This window comes from Schistocerca serialis, chromosome 12 (assembly GCF_023864345.2).
Source record: "Schistocerca serialis cubense isolate TAMUIC-IGC-003099 chromosome 12, iqSchSeri2.2, whole genome shotgun sequence".
Classification (NCBI taxonomy): domain Eukaryota; kingdom Metazoa; phylum Arthropoda; class Insecta; order Orthoptera; family Acrididae; genus Schistocerca; species Schistocerca serialis.
In genome coordinates this window covers 89,184,499-89,203,411 of record NC_064649.1, presented here as the reverse complement: position 1 = coordinate 89,203,411, position 18,913 = coordinate 89,184,499, and the positions used below count along the sequence as shown (strand labels likewise).

The window sequence follows — 18,913 nt, the reverse complement described above, 5'->3', positions numbered from 1 at the left end:
AAAATGAGTTTGTTTTCTGTTCTGTTACATTAGTATGTGAAAATCTTAAATATTTTGCAAAAAATGTTAATAGTTGATCATTGTGTATTCTTAAGTACCAAAACGTTGTTATTCAGTCATGCCAAAAATCTGTTTGTTTGCTATATAAATGCTGTCACATTTGCAATATTTACATAATTTCAGACAAATGTAGGAACACTACATAAATCAGTCTGACATTAAATTGTGCCACACATGTCAGTAATTAAAATAATTATATAATTAAAGTGTGATTCACAATTTGTAATATGTAATTGTTTATAAAATTTATTTTGTTGATTTTCATATTGAAATTAGTAAAACAGTCTCTTACAATAGTTAATGTAACAATAAAACTATGAAATTTTGAAAATAATCAATTTTTCAATGAAAATATGCTTACAAAAACTGTAATTATATCAAATATAAATGTGAAAGATGGAAAATATAATGTATCAGGACTAATGTGAACTTGTAATTTGAAATCATTTAAATAGTGCTTTGAAAATCTTACATTGTTATATTCTTATTTTTACTATGACAGTTGCATTCACCAGTCAGTCATTATGACAGGAAGTTGTGATCCTTTAGTCTGTAAGTCAGCAGTCAATGTCAGTAGTAAAAACAGTAAAAATTTTGTGAAAAATTATTTGCTTATCATCAAACTATAATCAGAATTGTAAGTATTGCTTATATTTTTTTATTAGAGTGCTGAATTTAGCTTCCACTGACTTGCACCCAGGGTGAGACAGACTACAGTGAGCTGATTTAGACATGTGTTTTCTGTGTGATGATGAGCAGACAAGCTAAAGAATATTCTACAACTTCATAACATTCTACTATCCTCTCACAGAATTTGTGGTATGCTTTTTTGTGTGAAGGAAAGGATCAATAAATAAATAATTATAGTTCATAGAATTTTATTGGTAGCAAGGTAATTACAACCTGTAGATCCGGACAATAAGTATATACACAGTTTTGGATTTGGGTATGTTCTAATATGGCCATATTACATGCCAGAAATCATACATATGTACGATAAAGTTACCCATTGCAGCCACTTCAGAGTGAGGCAATAGATAGTTCACCATGAGGACAATCAGGACAGTCAAAATCCCATTAACAACATAAATCATATGTAGATGCAGCATATTATTATACATCCCTGGAGATTAAAGCAACTTTATAGTTGTATAAACATCAACATAAAGCACTACAGTAGAATGCAATTGAAGTGACCACACGGAGACACCTGGAAACTCTGCTGAATATCTCGAGGGGAGGCTGACTTCCAGTTACTGGGCTATGCTGAAAAGAATTCATTACACACATCTGGGATGGATGATCCTCCATTTCTCCCACGGGGTAGAGCAGATTCTGCAGATGATATGAACCTCAAAGCCAACGGCTGCAGGTGTGCAACTTTCCCTGCAATTGCCTGTCACTGGTGCTCTGTGAGAGGTTCAATCTCCAGTGCTAGAGTACGAGTGAGATATCGCATGACTCTCTGCTGGGAGCTGTCTTGCAGGCCCTGACAGGCAGTACCACAATTGATCATGGTCACTTTGAGCAACCACCAGGTCAGACTGCTACCGAAGGCCCCTGGCATTTGAGATGTCAACCATCTCCTGGCAGTGCTCCTCATCTTCACCCTCCTCCTCTCGCATGCGGTGGAAGCCTAGTTCCTGGTGGCAGTACAGGCTTCGAGCCCAGAGGCTGAGGGCGAACACCTCCAGCAGTGTCAGCACATTCACCACCACTGCGGACAATACAGAGGAAAACATTGTAGAGTTGGAACAGGCATACTTTATATTTTTTTATTTTTACACATCTAGTTCTATAGCACCAAATTGAGGAGCAAATCTCCAAGATCAGGGAATGTGTCAGAACATGAAATTACAATATAAAATATAACAGATAAAATAAAATGCTTATGAATCCAAAAAAAGACAAGCCATAAGATTATGTAAATGCAACAAATGATGTAACACAGGAATAAGCCTTTTTCAAGGAACTCCTTGACAGAACAGGAGTGACACATTCGGAAACACTTCAGTTTTGATTTTAAACCATGTAAATTACAGCTAAGATTTTTGAATTCTTGTGGTAGCTTATTGAAAATGGATGCAGCAGTGTACTGCACATCTTGTGATGAAGCAAGCTGGGATAATTTTAATTCCCCACTTGTTTTGCCATCTGCCTCCTTAAATTCATTTTGTTACTTTTAACTAATTATCATTAAATACATGAATATAATCTGCATTTCCATAAAAGAGAAAGAGTGGCCCTCATTTTTAAAGTAAATAACACCAGATCTAATTTTGTGCTTTGTTTTATGATTTTCAAATTTTTTTACTATTCCTAGTTAGTATCGTTTGTTATAGGGTGAAATCAGTGATTGTTTCCTAACTTAAATTCCATTGTTGACTTATAAACAAGTATAAATTCTGTAATAATTGTAAACATTTGGAAGATAAAATAATAGTAATCTTAAAGAATCTATTTAGCTCTATTCAAAAACATGTTAATAAAATCAGCCCTTCATTAATTCCAAAGTAATTAACAATTTTGTCAGAAGTATTGTTTATGTAACTATATTTCTTAATTTCACTATTTAGACAAATAATTTGGCATAACCCTTGAAGTAGAAGAAACTGCTAAATAAAACCAATTTATCAATGTATTCAGTTAATTTAATGAGTTAAGTTTTAATTGTAATTTCTGTAAATTAAACTTTGAACAATGTTTAGTTCCAGCACCTATTATTGTGACGATATATTGTATTGCATGTTTACCGGGGACCTAGAAACGATGGAGAGGCTCCGTCCCTGCCGCAGCCGCAGTGGTCCACAACCCCGTGACGACTACTCCAGTCCACTTCACCCCTCCACCACCCCGCACCGAACCCAGGGTTATTGTGCGGTTCGGCCCCCGGTGGACCCCCCAGGGAACGTCTCACACCAGGCGAGTGTAAACACTATGTTTGCGTGGTAGAGTAAGGGTGGTGTACGCGTACGTGGAGAACTTGTTTGCGCAGCAATTGCTGACATAGTGTAACTGAGGCAGAATAAGGAGAACCAGCACACATTCGCCAAGGCAGATGGAAAACTGTCTAAAAACCATCCACAGTTCACCGGACCTCGACACAAATCCACTGGGCGGATTTGTGCTCGGGACCAGGCACTCCATCCCACCCGGAAAGCCGTGTGTTAGACTGCACGGCCAGCCAGGTGGGCGTGATGATATATAAGGGCCCAATTTTTGGTCACGAGGCAGTCTGTCCATGGCCAAGTTTCACACGAGTTACCTGTGCTGATTAGAACAACAACAATACTTCAAATTAACCGTGGAATAAGTGTTAAACAATTGGGCCATGTGTCTGCTCCATATGCACCTGATTATTGTTCAAGAACTGTGAACTTTGTGGTTAGGCTTTACTGCTGGTAGATGTTCAACAGTAAACTATTGTAGTAGTATGTGGAGTTTTGCCTGCAAACTATTCATGAGGCTTATCTCAAGTTAAACAATAGTGCACTGGCCATATAACTGTGTATTATTGGGGGGGGGGGGGCTGTAAACAGTGAAATTAAAGTACTATGAAACACAACTGTGCACCTGTGGCTACATAATTTGAAGTAGGCAGTGTCGGAAACCACAACCCATTTTTTCAGCCAGTGTAGCAATGCAGTATGTCGACACCAAGGACAACAAGCAACAAACAAAGAAATAAAAGCAGGTGGAACTGCCACAACCTTTCTGCACAAGAGTTAAAGAAGTGATATCCAAATGCAGATTGGATTTCTGCCTAGTATTAACTGAGTGAACGTTGCTAATTCTTGGGAATAAGCTGATATTGTTAACAAGAAATGACAGTAAAGAATATAGATATTGAGAGGCAAATGTCAGAATATCTAGACTAATGAACAGGGGTCGACAAGAGGTTCACGAACTTACATCACTTATTGTCCAAACTACCCACTTCTGACACAAAAATATCCCTTGAGAATGGGAAGAGCTATCCCAAAATATAATCTCACATCTCATACGCAAATGAAAATAAGCAAAGTAGACCAATTTCTGTGTTGAACTATCACTTACTTCAGATACCATTCGAATAGTAAAAATGGCAGCATTAAGTCGTTGAACAAGATACTGAACATGGGCTTTCCACAACAGTTTACTACCTATCTGAACACCTAGAAATTTAAGCTGTTCCACTTCATTAATAATATGTCAATTCTGTGAAATTAAAATGTCAGGTATGCTTTAATTGTGTGCTAGAAACTGTAAAAATTGAGTTTTATTGTGAGTTAGCATTAGTTTATTCTCTACAAGCCATGAACTTATGTCTTGAACTGCACAACTTTAAACAATGCCAGTGTTGCACACAACATCCTCCACTACCAAGCTAGAGTCATCAGCAAACAGAAATATTTTAGGATCACCTGTAATACTAGAGAACATACCAGTTGTATAAACAAGGAACAGGAGTGGTGCTGACACTGTTCCTGGGGGCACCACCCATTTAACTGTGCCCCACTCAGACCCCACATCATAGCCATTCTCGACACTGTGGAGAATGGCCTTTTGCTGTCTGTCATTAAATAGGTGAAACAATCGTGAGTACTCCCCGTAATGGTCCAACTTCTGGAGCAATATTTTGTGATCAACACAATCAAATGCATTACTTAAATCAAAAAGGAAGCCAAGCATTTGAAACCTTTTGTTTCATCCATCCAGTACTTCATAGAGAAAGATAATATATCATTTTTAGTTGTTAACCACTTGTAAAATCAAGCTGCACATTCTATAGCAAATTATGTAAAATAAAATGATCAGTTATACTTACATACACAGCCTTTTCAATAACTTTAGCAAAATTTGATGGCATAGAAATAGGTCTAAAATTTTCCACATTACCCTTTTTATAATGCAGCTTTACTACTGAGTACTTAAATGGTTCAGGAAAGTGACCATTCTTTAAGGAAAAATTACAAATATGGCTAAGTATAGTGCGAACATGGCCAGCACAGCACTTTAATATTCTGCTAGGCACTCCATCATCTCCATGAGAGTCTTTAGTCTTCAGTGATTTAATTATTGACTCAGTCTCCCCCTTGTCAGTATCACAGAGGAGTATTTCAGGCATCAATATTGGGAAGGCATTTTCCAAGAGAGTAATACGATTCTCTATAGAAACTAAGTTTTTTGTTAAATACTGTACATATATATGACTTATAAGTACCAGAAACATTTTCACTACGAACTGACTTTATATCGTCGACCTTGTGCTGCTGACCAGACACTTCCTTCATGACTGACCTTATGGCTTTAATTTTATCCTGTGAATTACCTAGTCTATTTGCATACCCCATACTCTTTGCCTTCCTAATAATATCTTTAAGCACCTTATAACACTATTTGCATTGGGCTACTGTAGCTCTATTGTGGCTGCTTCTAATATTTTGATATAATTCCCAATTTGTTCTACATTATGTCATTATCCAACTAGTCAGCCACCCAGGCTGCCTTTTACTCCTAGTAGTCTGTTTAGAATTTTCTAATGGAAAGCAACTTTCAATGAGCATGAGAAATGTGTTAAGGAATATTATATTAATTATATTTACTATATTATATATTATATAATATTAAGAATTATATTTGGCATCTATGTTATCGGCACCCTTGTTCCTTAACGACGTTTAAAAAACTCTCTATTGTCATTGGATTAGCACTCCAACGTAGTTTGTAATTATAAATAACATTGGCTTGAGTACAATAACCTTTTAGTGTTCAAATTTGTGCATCACAGTCTGAAAGGCCATTCATTCTTTTACTAACAAAATGCCAAACTAGTAATTAAGAATGAATAAAAACTTTGTCTATGCTTGTACTAGTGTTACTCTGCACCCAGTTTGGAAAACACTCAGTCTACATCAGACCATATGAATTTCGGAGATCTTCCAGCATCCTTTTTGTTACACAATCACACACAAAATTAATACTGAAGTCATCTCATATAATTAATTTTTGGTATTTTCTATCAAGTGAACCAAGAATCCTCTAGCTTGATCAGAAATGCCCTGAAGTCAGAGTTAGCTGACCTATAAATAACAACAATTAGAAGTTTAGTTTCATTACGTGCAACTGCCCCAGCACAACATTCAAAAACCTGTTCAGTGCAGTGCATCTACAGACTCAAATGGAATACTGTTTTTTACGTACATGGCTACTCCCCCAGTTCTCAAAGAACTCCTTAAAAAACAGCCAGATAATCTGTATCCTGGTAAAGAAAGCCTCTGAACTGTCACATTAAGTGATGCTCCGATATATCAATAATGTCAGAGTCAACATCTATAAGCAGTTTACTAGCTTTATCTATAATATTTTGACAGAATATGCTAATTCCTTCGCTACTTGGATACCTGGTCTCCTTTGAAGGAATCTTTCAAGGGACAGAGGTGATCTTGGGGATCGTGAGCAACAAGGAAAAACATTTCATTAAAAGCATTTAGATTAGGTTGGTGTGTAAGTTTGTAGCACTTTTCCATAATTTAATAAACACAACAGATACAAATAATGGAGTCTCTAGTCATCAGTAATATATTCTCCTTCAATATAGGAAAAGACGGATTGCTACTCACTATAAAGATAATGTACTAAGTTTCAGACAGGCACAGTTAAAAGATACTTACACATAAGCTTTCAGCCCCAGCCTTTATCAAAGAAAGAGACACACACACCATTCATTCACACAGAGAGCATACCTCACATACACATGTTCGTCAACTCCAGCGCCTTGGGCCAGCATTCTGATATACCGTTGATAATGCTACCTGGAGTTTCCATTGTTTGATATATACTCCTTCACTATCTACAGAAATCTAGCAACATTAGAGTAACTTTTTGATTCTGCAACTGTAGAAATCACTCTTTCTTTTATATACACTCCTGGAAATGGAAAAAAGAACACATTGACACCGGTGTGTCAGACCCACCATACTTGCTCCGGACAATGTGAGAGGGCTGTACAAGCAATGATCACACGCATGGCACAGCGGACACACCAGGAACCGCGGTGTTGGCCGTCGAATGGCGCTAGCTGCGCAGCATTTGTGCACCGCCGCCGTCAGTGTCAGCCAGTTTGCCGTGGCATACGGAGCTCCATCGCAGTCTTTAACACTGGTAGCATGCCGCGACAGCGTGGACGTGAACCGTATGTGCAGTTGGCGGACTTTGAGCGAGGGCGTATAGTGGGCATGCGGGAGGCCGGGTGGACGTACCGCCCAATTGCTCAACACGTGGGGCGTGAGGTCTCCACAGTACATCGATGTTGTCGCCAGTGGTCGGCGGAAGGTGCACGTGCCCGTCGACCTGGGACCGGACCGCAGCGACGCACGGATGCACGCCAAGACCGTAGGATCCTACGCAGTGCCGTAGGGGACCGCACCGACACTTCCCAGCAAATTAGGGACACTGTTGCTCCTGGGGTATCGGCGAGGACCATTCGCAACCGTCTCCATGAAGCTGGGCTACGGTCCCGCACACCGTTAGGCCGTCTTCCGCTCACGCCGCAACATCGTGCAGCCCGCCTCCAGTGGTGTCGCGACAGGCGTGAATGGAGGGACGAATGGAGACGTGTCGTCTTCAGCGATGAGAGTCGCTTCTGCCTTGGTGCCAATGATGGTCGTATGCGTGTTTGGCGCCGTGCAGGTGAGCGCCACAATCAGGACTGCATACGACCGAGGCACACAGGGCGAACACCTGGCATCATGGTGTGGGGAGCGATCTCCTACACTGGCCGTACACCACTGGTGATCGTCGAGGGGACACTGAATAGAGCACAGTACATCCAAACCGTCATCGAACCCATCGTTCTACCATTCCTAGACCGGCAAGGGAACTTGCTGTTCCAACAGGACAATGCACGTCCGTATGTATCCCGTGCCACCCAACGTGCTCTAGAAGGTGTAAGTCAACTACCCTGGCCAGCAAGATCTCCGGATCTGTCCCCCATTGAGCATGTTTGGGACTAGATGAAGCGTCGTCTCACGCGGTCTGCACGTCCAGCACGAACGCTGGTCCAACTGAGGCGCCAGGTGGAAATGGCATGGCAAGCCGTTCCACAGGACTACATCCAGCATCTCTACGATCGTCTCCATGGGAGAATAGCAGCCTGCATTGCTGCGAAAGGTGGATATACACTGTACTAGTGCCGACATTGTGCATGCTCTGTTGCCTGTGTCTATGTGCCTGTGGTTCTGTCAGTGTGATCATGTGATGTATCTGACCCCAGGAATGTGTCAATAAAGTTTCCCCTTCCTGGGACAATGAATTCATGGTGTTCTTATTTCAATTTCCAGGAGTGTATATATAACTTAAAAAAATTGGTGAAAAACTCATCGAGACATGCTCAGAGCGCATTTACATCTGGAGAGAAAGTTTCCAGAAGGTTGTCCCAGTAACAATGGAAAAGGTGAAAATCTGAGGGCGTGAGATAAGGTGAATAAGGTGGGTGTGGAATGAGTTCCCAATGTAAGTCCTGTATAGTGTTTTCTGTCAGCCTAGCAGAATGCTGACAGGTGTTATCGTGGAGTAGCATACTTCACCCGGTCTTCCTGGTTATTGTTCTTGGACAGCATCTGCTAAATGTCTGAGTTTTTGACAATAAATGTCAACAGTGGTGGTTACCCCTCAGGGAAGCAATTTGTGGTACACCAGATGCATAACATTATCTATTGTGGATGTGTGGAGGCCTTTGTATGGTGAGTTGCTGCTTCATTTGGCCTCAACCATTCCTTTCTTTTCTGTATGTTAACAAAACAACATCATTTCTCTTCACCAATTATGATACAGGATAAGAACAATTCATGTTGTTTATGACTCAAATGATGACGAGCAAGCAGAGATGCACATATGGCCACCTGCTAATTTTTGTGAGTTCAGCTTAGGTCATGCAGTACCCATACACCTGATTTTTGAACCTTTTCCATTGCATTCAATAGTCACATAATGGTGGCATGAGCATAGTTCATCACATTTGCCAATTCTCAAGTGCAATGATATGTATCATTGTGGATTAATGTGATTAAACAATCTTCATCAAACCCCAAAGGTCTTCCTGAATGTGGAGAGTCACTAATGTCAAAATGATCACCCTTAAAATGAGAAAACAATTTTCTTGTCATTCTCTGTCCAATGGCTTTATCCCCATAAAGGGCCAAGTGTTTCTGGCTGCCTCCACTGCTCATACCCCTCTATTGAACTCAAAACAGAAGAATATGTCAGAACTATTAATCAAATTGCGTGCAGATGGAGTATCATCTCAGTTGTGTAACTGGATTCATGATTTCCTCTCAGAGAGGTGACAGTTCATAGTGATAGATGTTAAATCATTGAGTAGAAAAGAAGTGATATTTGGCATTCCGCAGGGTAGTGTCATAGGCCCTCTGCTGTTCCTGACATACATAAATGATCTAGGTGATAATCTGAGCAGCACCTTTAAATAGTTTGCAGATGATGCTGTAATTTACCATCTAGTAAAATCATCAGACTATCAATTCCAATTGCAAAATGATCTAGAGAGAATTTCCGTATGGTACGGAAAATGGCAATTGGCACTAAAGAAAGAAACATGCGATGTCATCCACTTGGGTACTAAAAGAAATCCGATGAATTTTGGGTATATGATAAATTGCACAAATCCAAGGACTATCAATTCAACTAAATACCTAGGAATTACAATTACGAGCAACTTAAATTGAAAAGACCACATAGATAATATTGTGGGGAAGGCGAAACAAAGACTGCGCTTTGTTGGCAGAACACTTAGAAGATGCGACAAACCCACTAAAGAGACAGCCTACATTACACTTGTCTGTCCTCTGCTGGAGTATTGCTGTGCAGCGTGGGATCCTTAGCAGGTAGCATTGATGGAGGACATTGAAAAAGTGCAGAGAAGGGCAGCTCGTTTTGTGTTAACGTGCAATGGGGGTGAAAGTGTCACTGATATGATATGAGAGTTGGCGGTGGCAGTCACTGAAACAAAGTTGGTTTCCTTCGCGGCTAGATCTATTCACGAAATTTCAATCACCAACTTTCTCTTCCAAATGTGAAAATATTTTGTTGACACCCACCAATGTAGGGAGGAATGATCATCATAATGAAATACGAGAAATCAGAGCTTGGACGGAAAGATTTTGGTGTCCCTTTTTCCCCACGCGCCATTCAAGAGTGGAATGGTAGAGAAGTAGTATGAAAATTGTTCTACAAACCCTATGCCAGGTACTTAAGTGTGAATTGCAGAGTAACCATGTAGAAGTAGAACATTCCTATTTCTCCACTTGGTACTCCATTTTCTAGTGTTCACAGCCCCACCCACTTTCACCAAATGACAAACTGACTATATGGACACTCAAATAAATAACAACTGATAAATAAATAAACCTGTAGCAACCAGAAAACCAACATGCAAAACAAAAACACTCCAAACTTACACCCCGACATAATATATTTACACATAAATTACCAAATTTCTGAGGAACTTTTGGAGAATAAAGTATTATGAAATTTAAGAGTCTCAAAATGCAATGAAATTCATCAGTGTTGCACTCTCACTTTATTAAACTACATGATACATTATTTTAATATACTCGTACAACATGATACATTAATATAATTCAGTATTCCGAGATCCACAGTGTCAAGAGCGTGCCGAGAATACGACATTTGAGGCATTACTTTTCACCATGGACAACGCAATGGCTGACGACCTTTACTTAACGACCGGGACCGGCATTTCCGAAGAGGTGCCAGTGCTGATAGACAAGCAGCACAGGGTGGAATAACTGCAGAAATCAATGAAGAATGTACGACGAAAGTATGTGTTCGACAATGCAGTATTGATCACGTGCCTTTGCTAACAGCACAACATTGCCCGTAGTGCCTCTCCTGTGCTCGTGACCACATCGGTTGGACCACAGGCCAAGGAAGAAACCAGGCCAAGGAAGGAACCAGTATAGCAGTGAGCTGACAGTGTATGCAACCCTCAACACTGAACTCATACTCGCTCCATTTCTGAGCTCTAAAGCGCGATGGACTCACTGTTGCTCCAGAAGATCGGCGTGAAGGGCACGGTGCAGGGGAAGAGGCCGGCGACACGGTGTGCCAGCAGGCTCTGCACCTCGGGCAGCAGCACGGTGAGCTCGAGGGCGAGGAACTTGTGCGTGGCGCGCACCCCGCCCAGCGCCTCGGACAGCACGTGCGCCGCCATGTTGGTGCCCCAGCCCGCCAGCAGCACCGACCCCACCTGCAGCGGCACCAGGAATGGCTGCGCCGCGTCCAGCAGCTTCTGCTCGACAACGATGGACACTCTGTTACGGCTCTGAAGGCCACACTAGCATCTGTGATAAGTAATACAAGTTCATTGGGTGTACGAAAAAGAGTGGTCAGAGCTCTATAGTAATGGCATACCCTCATGTGCGACCAGAAAGATCGGTGATACACTAGTGGCCATTGAAACTGCAACACCATGGTAGCCATGCGCAACAAACCTTAAACTGACTTGATGTCTACTACACTCAGGTGATAAAAGTCATGGAATACTTCCTAATATCGTGTTGCACCCCATTTTGCCTGGGGTAGTTCAGGAACTCGACATGGCATGGAGTCCAGAAATCACAATGAAATGAATACCCTTAGCTGCATACAGGCATTGATATAAGTCAATGGGGACAGTTGAAAATGTGTGCCCTAACTGGGACTCGAATCCGGGATCTCCTGCTTACATGGCAGACACTCTGTCCATCTGAGCCACCAAGGACACAGAGGATAGTGCAACTGCAGGGGCTTATCTCTGGCACGCCTCCCGTGAGACCCACATTCACATCTTATTGTCCGGCACTATATTCATAGTGCCCCTGTCCGTCATACTCATTACTCGCGGCTTTACCACCAATTCCCATAACAGTTCGGGCACTGTTTGTTCATCCACATAGAAGAAGATGGTCAAATGGCTGGTGAGCCTTATATATATATATATATATATATATATATATATATATATCTGTGTGTGTGTGTGTGTGTGTGTGTGTGTGTGTGTGTGTAATAGAATAGAGGGAAACATTCCACGCAGGAAAAATATATCTAAAAACAAAGATGATGTGACTTACCATACGAAAGCGCTGGCAGGTCGATAGACACACAAACAAACACAATCATACACACAAAATTCTAGCTTTCGCAACCAACGGTTGCTTTATCAGGAAAGAGGGAAGGAGAGGGAAAGACGAAAGGATGTGGGTTTTAAGGGAGAGGGTAAGGAGTCATTCCAATCCCGGGAGCGGAAAGACATACCTTAGGGGGAAAAAAGGACAGGTATACACTCGCACACACACCCATATCCAACCATACACACACAGACACAAGCAGATATGTCTGCAAATGGTCTCCAAGTAACCAAACACGAACATTTCCAGTTAATGACCGATTCAGTTGGATCATATGACCCAGTGCATTCCATGAAAACACAGCCCACACTGTTATGGGGGCGCCAACAGTTTGCGCTGTGCATTGTTGACAATATGGATCCATGGCTTCATTGGGTCAGCGCCACGCAAGATTCCTACCATCCACTCACACCAACTGAAATTGGGGACTTTTCTGAGCACGTCACGGTTTTCTAGTCTACATCTACATCTACATTTATAGTCCACAAGCCACCCAAACGGTGTGTGGCGGAGGGCACTTTACGTGCCACTGTCATTACCTCCCTTTCCTGTTCCAGTCGCATATGGTTCATGGGAAGAACGACTGTCTGAAAGCCTCCGTGCGCGCTCGAATCTCTCTAATTTCACATTCGTGATCTCCTCGGGAGGTATAAGTAGGGGGAAGCAATACATTCGATACCTCATCCAGAAACGCACCCTCTCGAAACCTGGACAGCAAGCTACACCACGATGCAGAGCGCCTCTCTTGCAGAGTCTGCCACTTGAGTTTGCTAAACATCTCCGTAACGCCATCACGCTTACCAGATAACACTGTGGCGAAACGCGCTGCTCTTATTTGGATCTTCTCTATCTCCTCTATCAACCCGACCTGGTACGGATCCCACACTGGTGAGCAATACTCAAGTATAGGTCGGACGAGTGTTTTGTAAGCCACCTCCTTTGTTGATGGACTACATTTTCTAAGGACTCACCTAAGGTCCAACCGATATCCTCACAAGCCCAGAAGAGGCGCTGAGGTGATGTGCTGATAGCAAAGGCACTCGCCTCAGTCTTCTACCGGCACAGCCAATAACGCCGAATTTCACCATACTGACATGATGGATATGTTGCTCGTATATCACACGTTGATTTCTGTGGGTATTTCAAACAGCGTTGCTTGTCTATTAGCACTGACACTTCTAGGTAAACACAGCTGCTCTCGGTTGTTAAGTGAAGGCCGTTGGCCATTGCGTTGTCCATGGTGAGAGGTAACGCCTGAAATTTCGTGTTATTAGCACACTCTTGTCTCTGTGGATCTCCGAATACTGAATTTCCGAAACAGGATGTCCCATGTGTCTAGTTCCAATTACCGTTCTACATTCAAAATCTTAATTCCCGTCCTGTGACCATAATCACCTCGAAAACCTTTTCACATGAATGACCTGAGTACAAACGACATCTGCACCAGTACGCTGCTCTTTCATACCTTGCAAACGCGATACTACTGCACATCTGTATATGTGCATATTGCTATCCCATCACTTATCACCTCAGTGCACATGCACAGACATGCAGATTGTTCAAAATGTGTGTGAAATCTTATGGGACTTAACTGCTAAGGTCATCAGTCCCTAAGCTTACACACTACTTAACCTAAATTATCCTAAGGACAAACACACACACCCATGCCCGAGGGAGGAGTCGAACCTCCGCCGGGACCAGCCGCACGGTTCATGACTGCAGCGCCCAAGACCGCTCGGCTAATCCCGCGCGAGACATGCAGATTGTTAGTATTTTATACAATCACTAAAAGTAAGTAGTAGTAATACCTTTTAATCCTGCTCTGTAGGAACTAAGACGGGTTCTGAAAACAACGATCATGTTAGTCCAGCTCAATCTGTTCGTTCACGAGACCCACAAAGCAGAAGATACAGGCGCCAAGGTAATACTCCTTGACTTCTGGAAGCCATTTGATACAGTTCTGTACAACCACCAACGAATAAAATACGACTACCAGATCAACTGTGTGACTGGACTGAAGAGTTTCTGGCTAGCAGAACACAGTGTGTCATTATGAATGGAGTGAAAGTAAATTCCAGTGTGCGCGTGCCCCAAGCCAGTGTTATAGCAGCATTACTTTTTGCGGTATATATAAATGATCAACACGATAACGCGTAAAGTTCTATGAGGCTTTTCGCGGATGATGCTGTTGTATACAGAAAAGTCGAAATGGTAGAAACCTATAGAGCATCGACACTTATTGCAGGGAAATGCAACTGACACGCAACATGAGCAAAAGTAATGTATTGCAAATACATTCTCAGAAAGACTCTTTATTGTATGATTACACGATTGCAGAACACTCTCTGGAAGCAGTTATTTCCATAAAATAAACAGGGGTATTCATATGAGCGATTTGAAATGTAACGCCCTTAAAAAATTAATCACGAGTAAGGCAAATGCCACTCAGATTCATTGGAAGAATCCCTAGGAAATGTAGTCCACCCACAAAGAATGTAGATTACAAAACTCTCGTTCCACCAATACTAGAATATTGCTCGTCAGTGTGGGATCCATGTCACATAGGACTCATAGAGGAAATAGAGAAGATCGAAAGATTCATTCAGTAAGCGCGGAAACGTCATGGAGATGCTTAGATAACTGTTGTGGCAGACGAGGTATTCTGCATCATGTTATGGCCAATGTTCCAGTTCCGAGAGCGTGCGTTCCTTAGAAGAGTAAATCAGTATATTGCTTCCGCGTACGTATATCTCACAAAAAGACCATGAAAGTAAAATTAGAGAGCTGCGAGCCCACACGGAGTCGTAGCAGCAATCTTTCTCCCCGCGAACTGTACACGGCTGGAACAGGAAAGGGGGAGGTGACACAGGTACACAAAGTACCCTCCGCCACGCACCGCAAGGCGGCTTGTGGCGTATAGAAGTACGCTCATGCTCATAAATTAAGGATAATTGCAGAATGTGGTGCCACGCAACGTGGCACTACACAAAACTGGTGCTAATAGCATAGACACATAGGGAACACACACGACACAGATCTGTAAGTCCACGGTATTGGTGATAAGTTGTGAAAATTGGCCCGAAACACATGTGCTACAAAACGCCAATGTTTCCTGCGCATTTACGCCGACATCAATATGGAATATGATCACCATGCACACGTACACAGGCCGCACAACGGGTCGGCATACTCTAGATCAGGTGGTCGAGCAGCTGCTGGGTTCTTGCACCAGGGTCTGTCGGAGCTCCTGAAGTGTGCAGCGATCCGTCGACCGAGAGCATCCCAGACGTGCTCGATGGTATTTGGGTTTGCAGAACAGGCAGGCCACTCCAATCGCCTCATATCTTCTGTTTCAAGGTACTCCTCCAAGATGGCAGCTCAGTGGGGCCGTGAGTCTTCCTCCATGAGGAGGAAGGTGGGACCCACTGAACCCCTTGAAAAGGCGGAAATACTGGTGCACCAGACGTGTTACAGTTCCTCTGTCAAAGAGATGCAGGGGTGCACATGCACCAATTAAAATCCCAACCCACACCATCAAACCACGACGTCCATACAGATCTCTTTCAAGGACATTAAGGGATTGGTATCTGGTTTCTGGTTCACGCCAGATGAAAACCCGGCGAGAATCACTGTTCAGATTATACCTGGACTCGTCCGTGAACATAACTAGGGACCACTGTTCCAATGAGCATGTACTGTGTTCTTGACACCAGGCTTTACGGGCTCTCCTGTGACCAGGGGTCAGTGGAATGCACCTTCCAGGTTTCTGAGCGAATAAACGGTGTCTGTTCAGTCGTCTTTAGACTCTGTGTCTGGAGACAACTGTTCCAGTGGCTGCAGTAAGGTCCCGAGCAATGCTACCTGCAGTACTCCGTGGCCGTCTGGAGGCACTGATGGTGGTGAGATATCGGTCTTCTTGTGGTGTTGTACACTGTAGACTGTAGCGCCTGGACACTTTTCCTGTCTGCTGGAATCGTTGCCATAATCTTGAGATCACACTTTGTGACACACGGAGGGCCCGTGCTACGACCTGCTGTGTTTGACTAGCCTCCACTCACCCTAGTATTCTACCCCTCATAACGTCATCAATATGTGTTCTTTGAGCCATTTTCAACACAGAGTCACCATTAGCACATCTGAAAACGTCTGCACACTTAGTCGCAGCTCCGTACTCTGACATGCACCAACACACCTCCGCGTATGTGGACTGCTGCCAGCGCTACTATGCGACGACCGCAGGTCAAATGCACCGCATGGTCATACCCCAAGTTGATTTAAACCCTCAAACCGCCCACCAGTGCGTTGTTTCACCATGTATCAGCATTATCCTAAATTTATGAGCATGAGTGTAGATATAGACGTAAATTCTGTATACAAACGAACACTGTGCAGTTTGTTTCTCAGTCCGTAACACAACTGGACGTACAGTACCTGGTCAGTAGTATTCGGACAATTAGCTATTAGTGGACATTAATACGCAGTGTGTCCTGCATTCGTCTTAATGACTGCTTGAACTCTGATGAAGACAGTTCTTTTAAGGAACTTTACCATCCATAAACCATCGCCTCACAAGTGCTGCTTCATACAGCTTGCAATCTCCTGCCGATAATCAATCATATTCTCCAAACTGTGCACCGCGCGGGGTAGCCGTGCAGTCTTAGGCGCCTTGCCACGGTTCGAGCAGCTGCTCCCGTCAGAGTTTCTAGTCCTCCTTTGGGCAAGAATGTGTGTGTTGTGCTTAAGTTAGATTAAGTAGTGTGTAAGCCTAGGGACCGATGACCTCAGCAGTTAGCTCCCATAGTAACTTACCACAAATTTCCAAATTTCCAAACTGTTCCTTTACTGTATGCAACACACAACTCGGTAAAATGTCTTCACTTTCGTCTGCATTTAGCATTATCTTAAACGCAGTAAGTTTACCATATCCTAACCACGAAAAGCGTCCCCATACCATAACACCACCTTCTCCATATGTACTTCACTGTTGGCACGACACACAGTGGCAGGCTTTGTTCTCCAGGCATTCACCAAACCCAGACCTTTTCTACGATAACGTTGGAAGGTGAAGAAGTGAATTAAAATTTGTGCCCCGGACAGGACTCAAACTGGGTCTTCTTGCCTACTAGGCAGATATGCTGACCACTACACCACCACAGCACTATGGTCAACATAGCTGCACGAACTACCCAATCAAATACCCTCCCCAACACAAACTCCAATTCACATCTCCCCTTATGTTGTCACTATTACCAGGGCTCTCCAACATTGGAATAGCACCCCAGCATTGGACGTAATGGGGAAGTGCTGTACTACATGTGATGGTATAGATCTTAAATTAATTTTTCCCTAAGACATTTAAGTCTCTAATTTATCTACGACAACGCTGGAAGCTGAAGAAGTGAATTAAAATTTGTGCTGCAGCCAAGTCTTGAACCCGCCTCTTCTTGCTTACTTTTTTTTTTTTAATAACATCAGAGAATTCGCATATATCGTTGATGATTAATTTCTCTCTCATGTTTACTATTGTTTTAACAAAACTAAAAGAAACATTAGGAAAATTGTGCACTGTATTATAAGAAATGAAGTAAAACTATCCACGATAACCTTACGACGAAACTCTGTTTCAATAAAATACTTCTCACTTAGCTACCCAAGCACGACTCACGCCCCGTCCTCACAGCTTTACTTCTGCCAGTACCTCGCCTCCTACCTTTCAAAGCTGTGAGGAAGGGACGTGAGTCGTGCTTGGGAAGCTCAGTTGGTTGCCAACACGGTAGCTCAGCGTGTTCGGTCAGAGGGTTAGCTGCCCTCTGTAATAAAAAAAACTGAGTTAATCGATCAACAACGAACTGAAACGAGTGTCTTAAGACGTCCGCCCTGAGCAGATGCAACGAACGAAAGCGAACAAAATGAGATTAAAAAAAAAAAAAGTTGGTAGAGCACTTGCACGCGAAAGGCAAACGTCCCGAGTTCGAGTCTCGGACCGGCACACAGTTTTAATCTGCCAGGAAGTTTCATATCAGCGCACACTCCGCTGCAGAGTGAAAATCTCATTCTACTTCTCGCTTAGATTTCGATTTTTTTTTTTTTTTTTTTTTTTTTTTTTTTTTTTTTTTTTTTTTTTTTTTTTTTTGAGAGGCGAACAACGGCAGCGTGCACCTGACAGGCAAGAACGTTTTCAAGAAGGGACGTCGAGCAGATGTGCAGAACTATAGACCTATATCTCTAACGTCGATCAGTTGTAGAGTTTTGGAACACGTATTGTGTTCGAGTATAATGACTTTTCTGGAGACTATAAATCTACTCTGTAGGAATCAGCATGGGTTTCGAAAAAGACGGTCATGTGAAACCCAGCTCGCGCTATTCGTCCACGAGACTCAGAGGGCGGTAGACACGGGTTCACAGGTAGATGCCGTGTTTCTTGACTTCCGCAAGGCGTTCGATACAGTTCCCCACAGTCGTTTAATGAACAAAGTAAGAGCATATGGACTATCAGACCAATTGTGTGATTGGATTGAGGAGTTCCTAGATAACAGGACGCAGCATGTCATTCTCAATGCAGAGAAGTCTTCCGAAGTAAGAGTGATTTCAGGTGTGCCGCAGGGGAGTGTCATAGGACCGTTGCTATTCACAATATACATAAATGACCTTGTGGATGACATCGGAAG

General features: G+C 42.6%; 1 protein-coding gene across 1 annotated transcript in view; it reads right to left on the bottom strand.

The window, feature by feature from the left end:
• Nucleotides 1–921: 921 nt before the first annotated feature.
• LOC126428071 (organic solute transporter alpha-like protein) overlaps nt 922–18,913 on the bottom strand; it is an 88,469-nt gene continuing 70,477 nt past the window's right edge. The window contains exons 6-7 of the mRNA XM_050089955.1: nt 11,122–11,368; nt 922–1,777 (exon numbers count right to left, since the gene is read on the bottom strand). Coding sequence (XP_049945912.1) covers nt 1,608–1,777; nt 11,122–11,368 — 417 coding nt within the window. The 3' untranslated portion in view covers nt 922–1,607. The remainder of the gene's footprint in view (nt 1,778–11,121; nt 11,369–18,913) is intronic.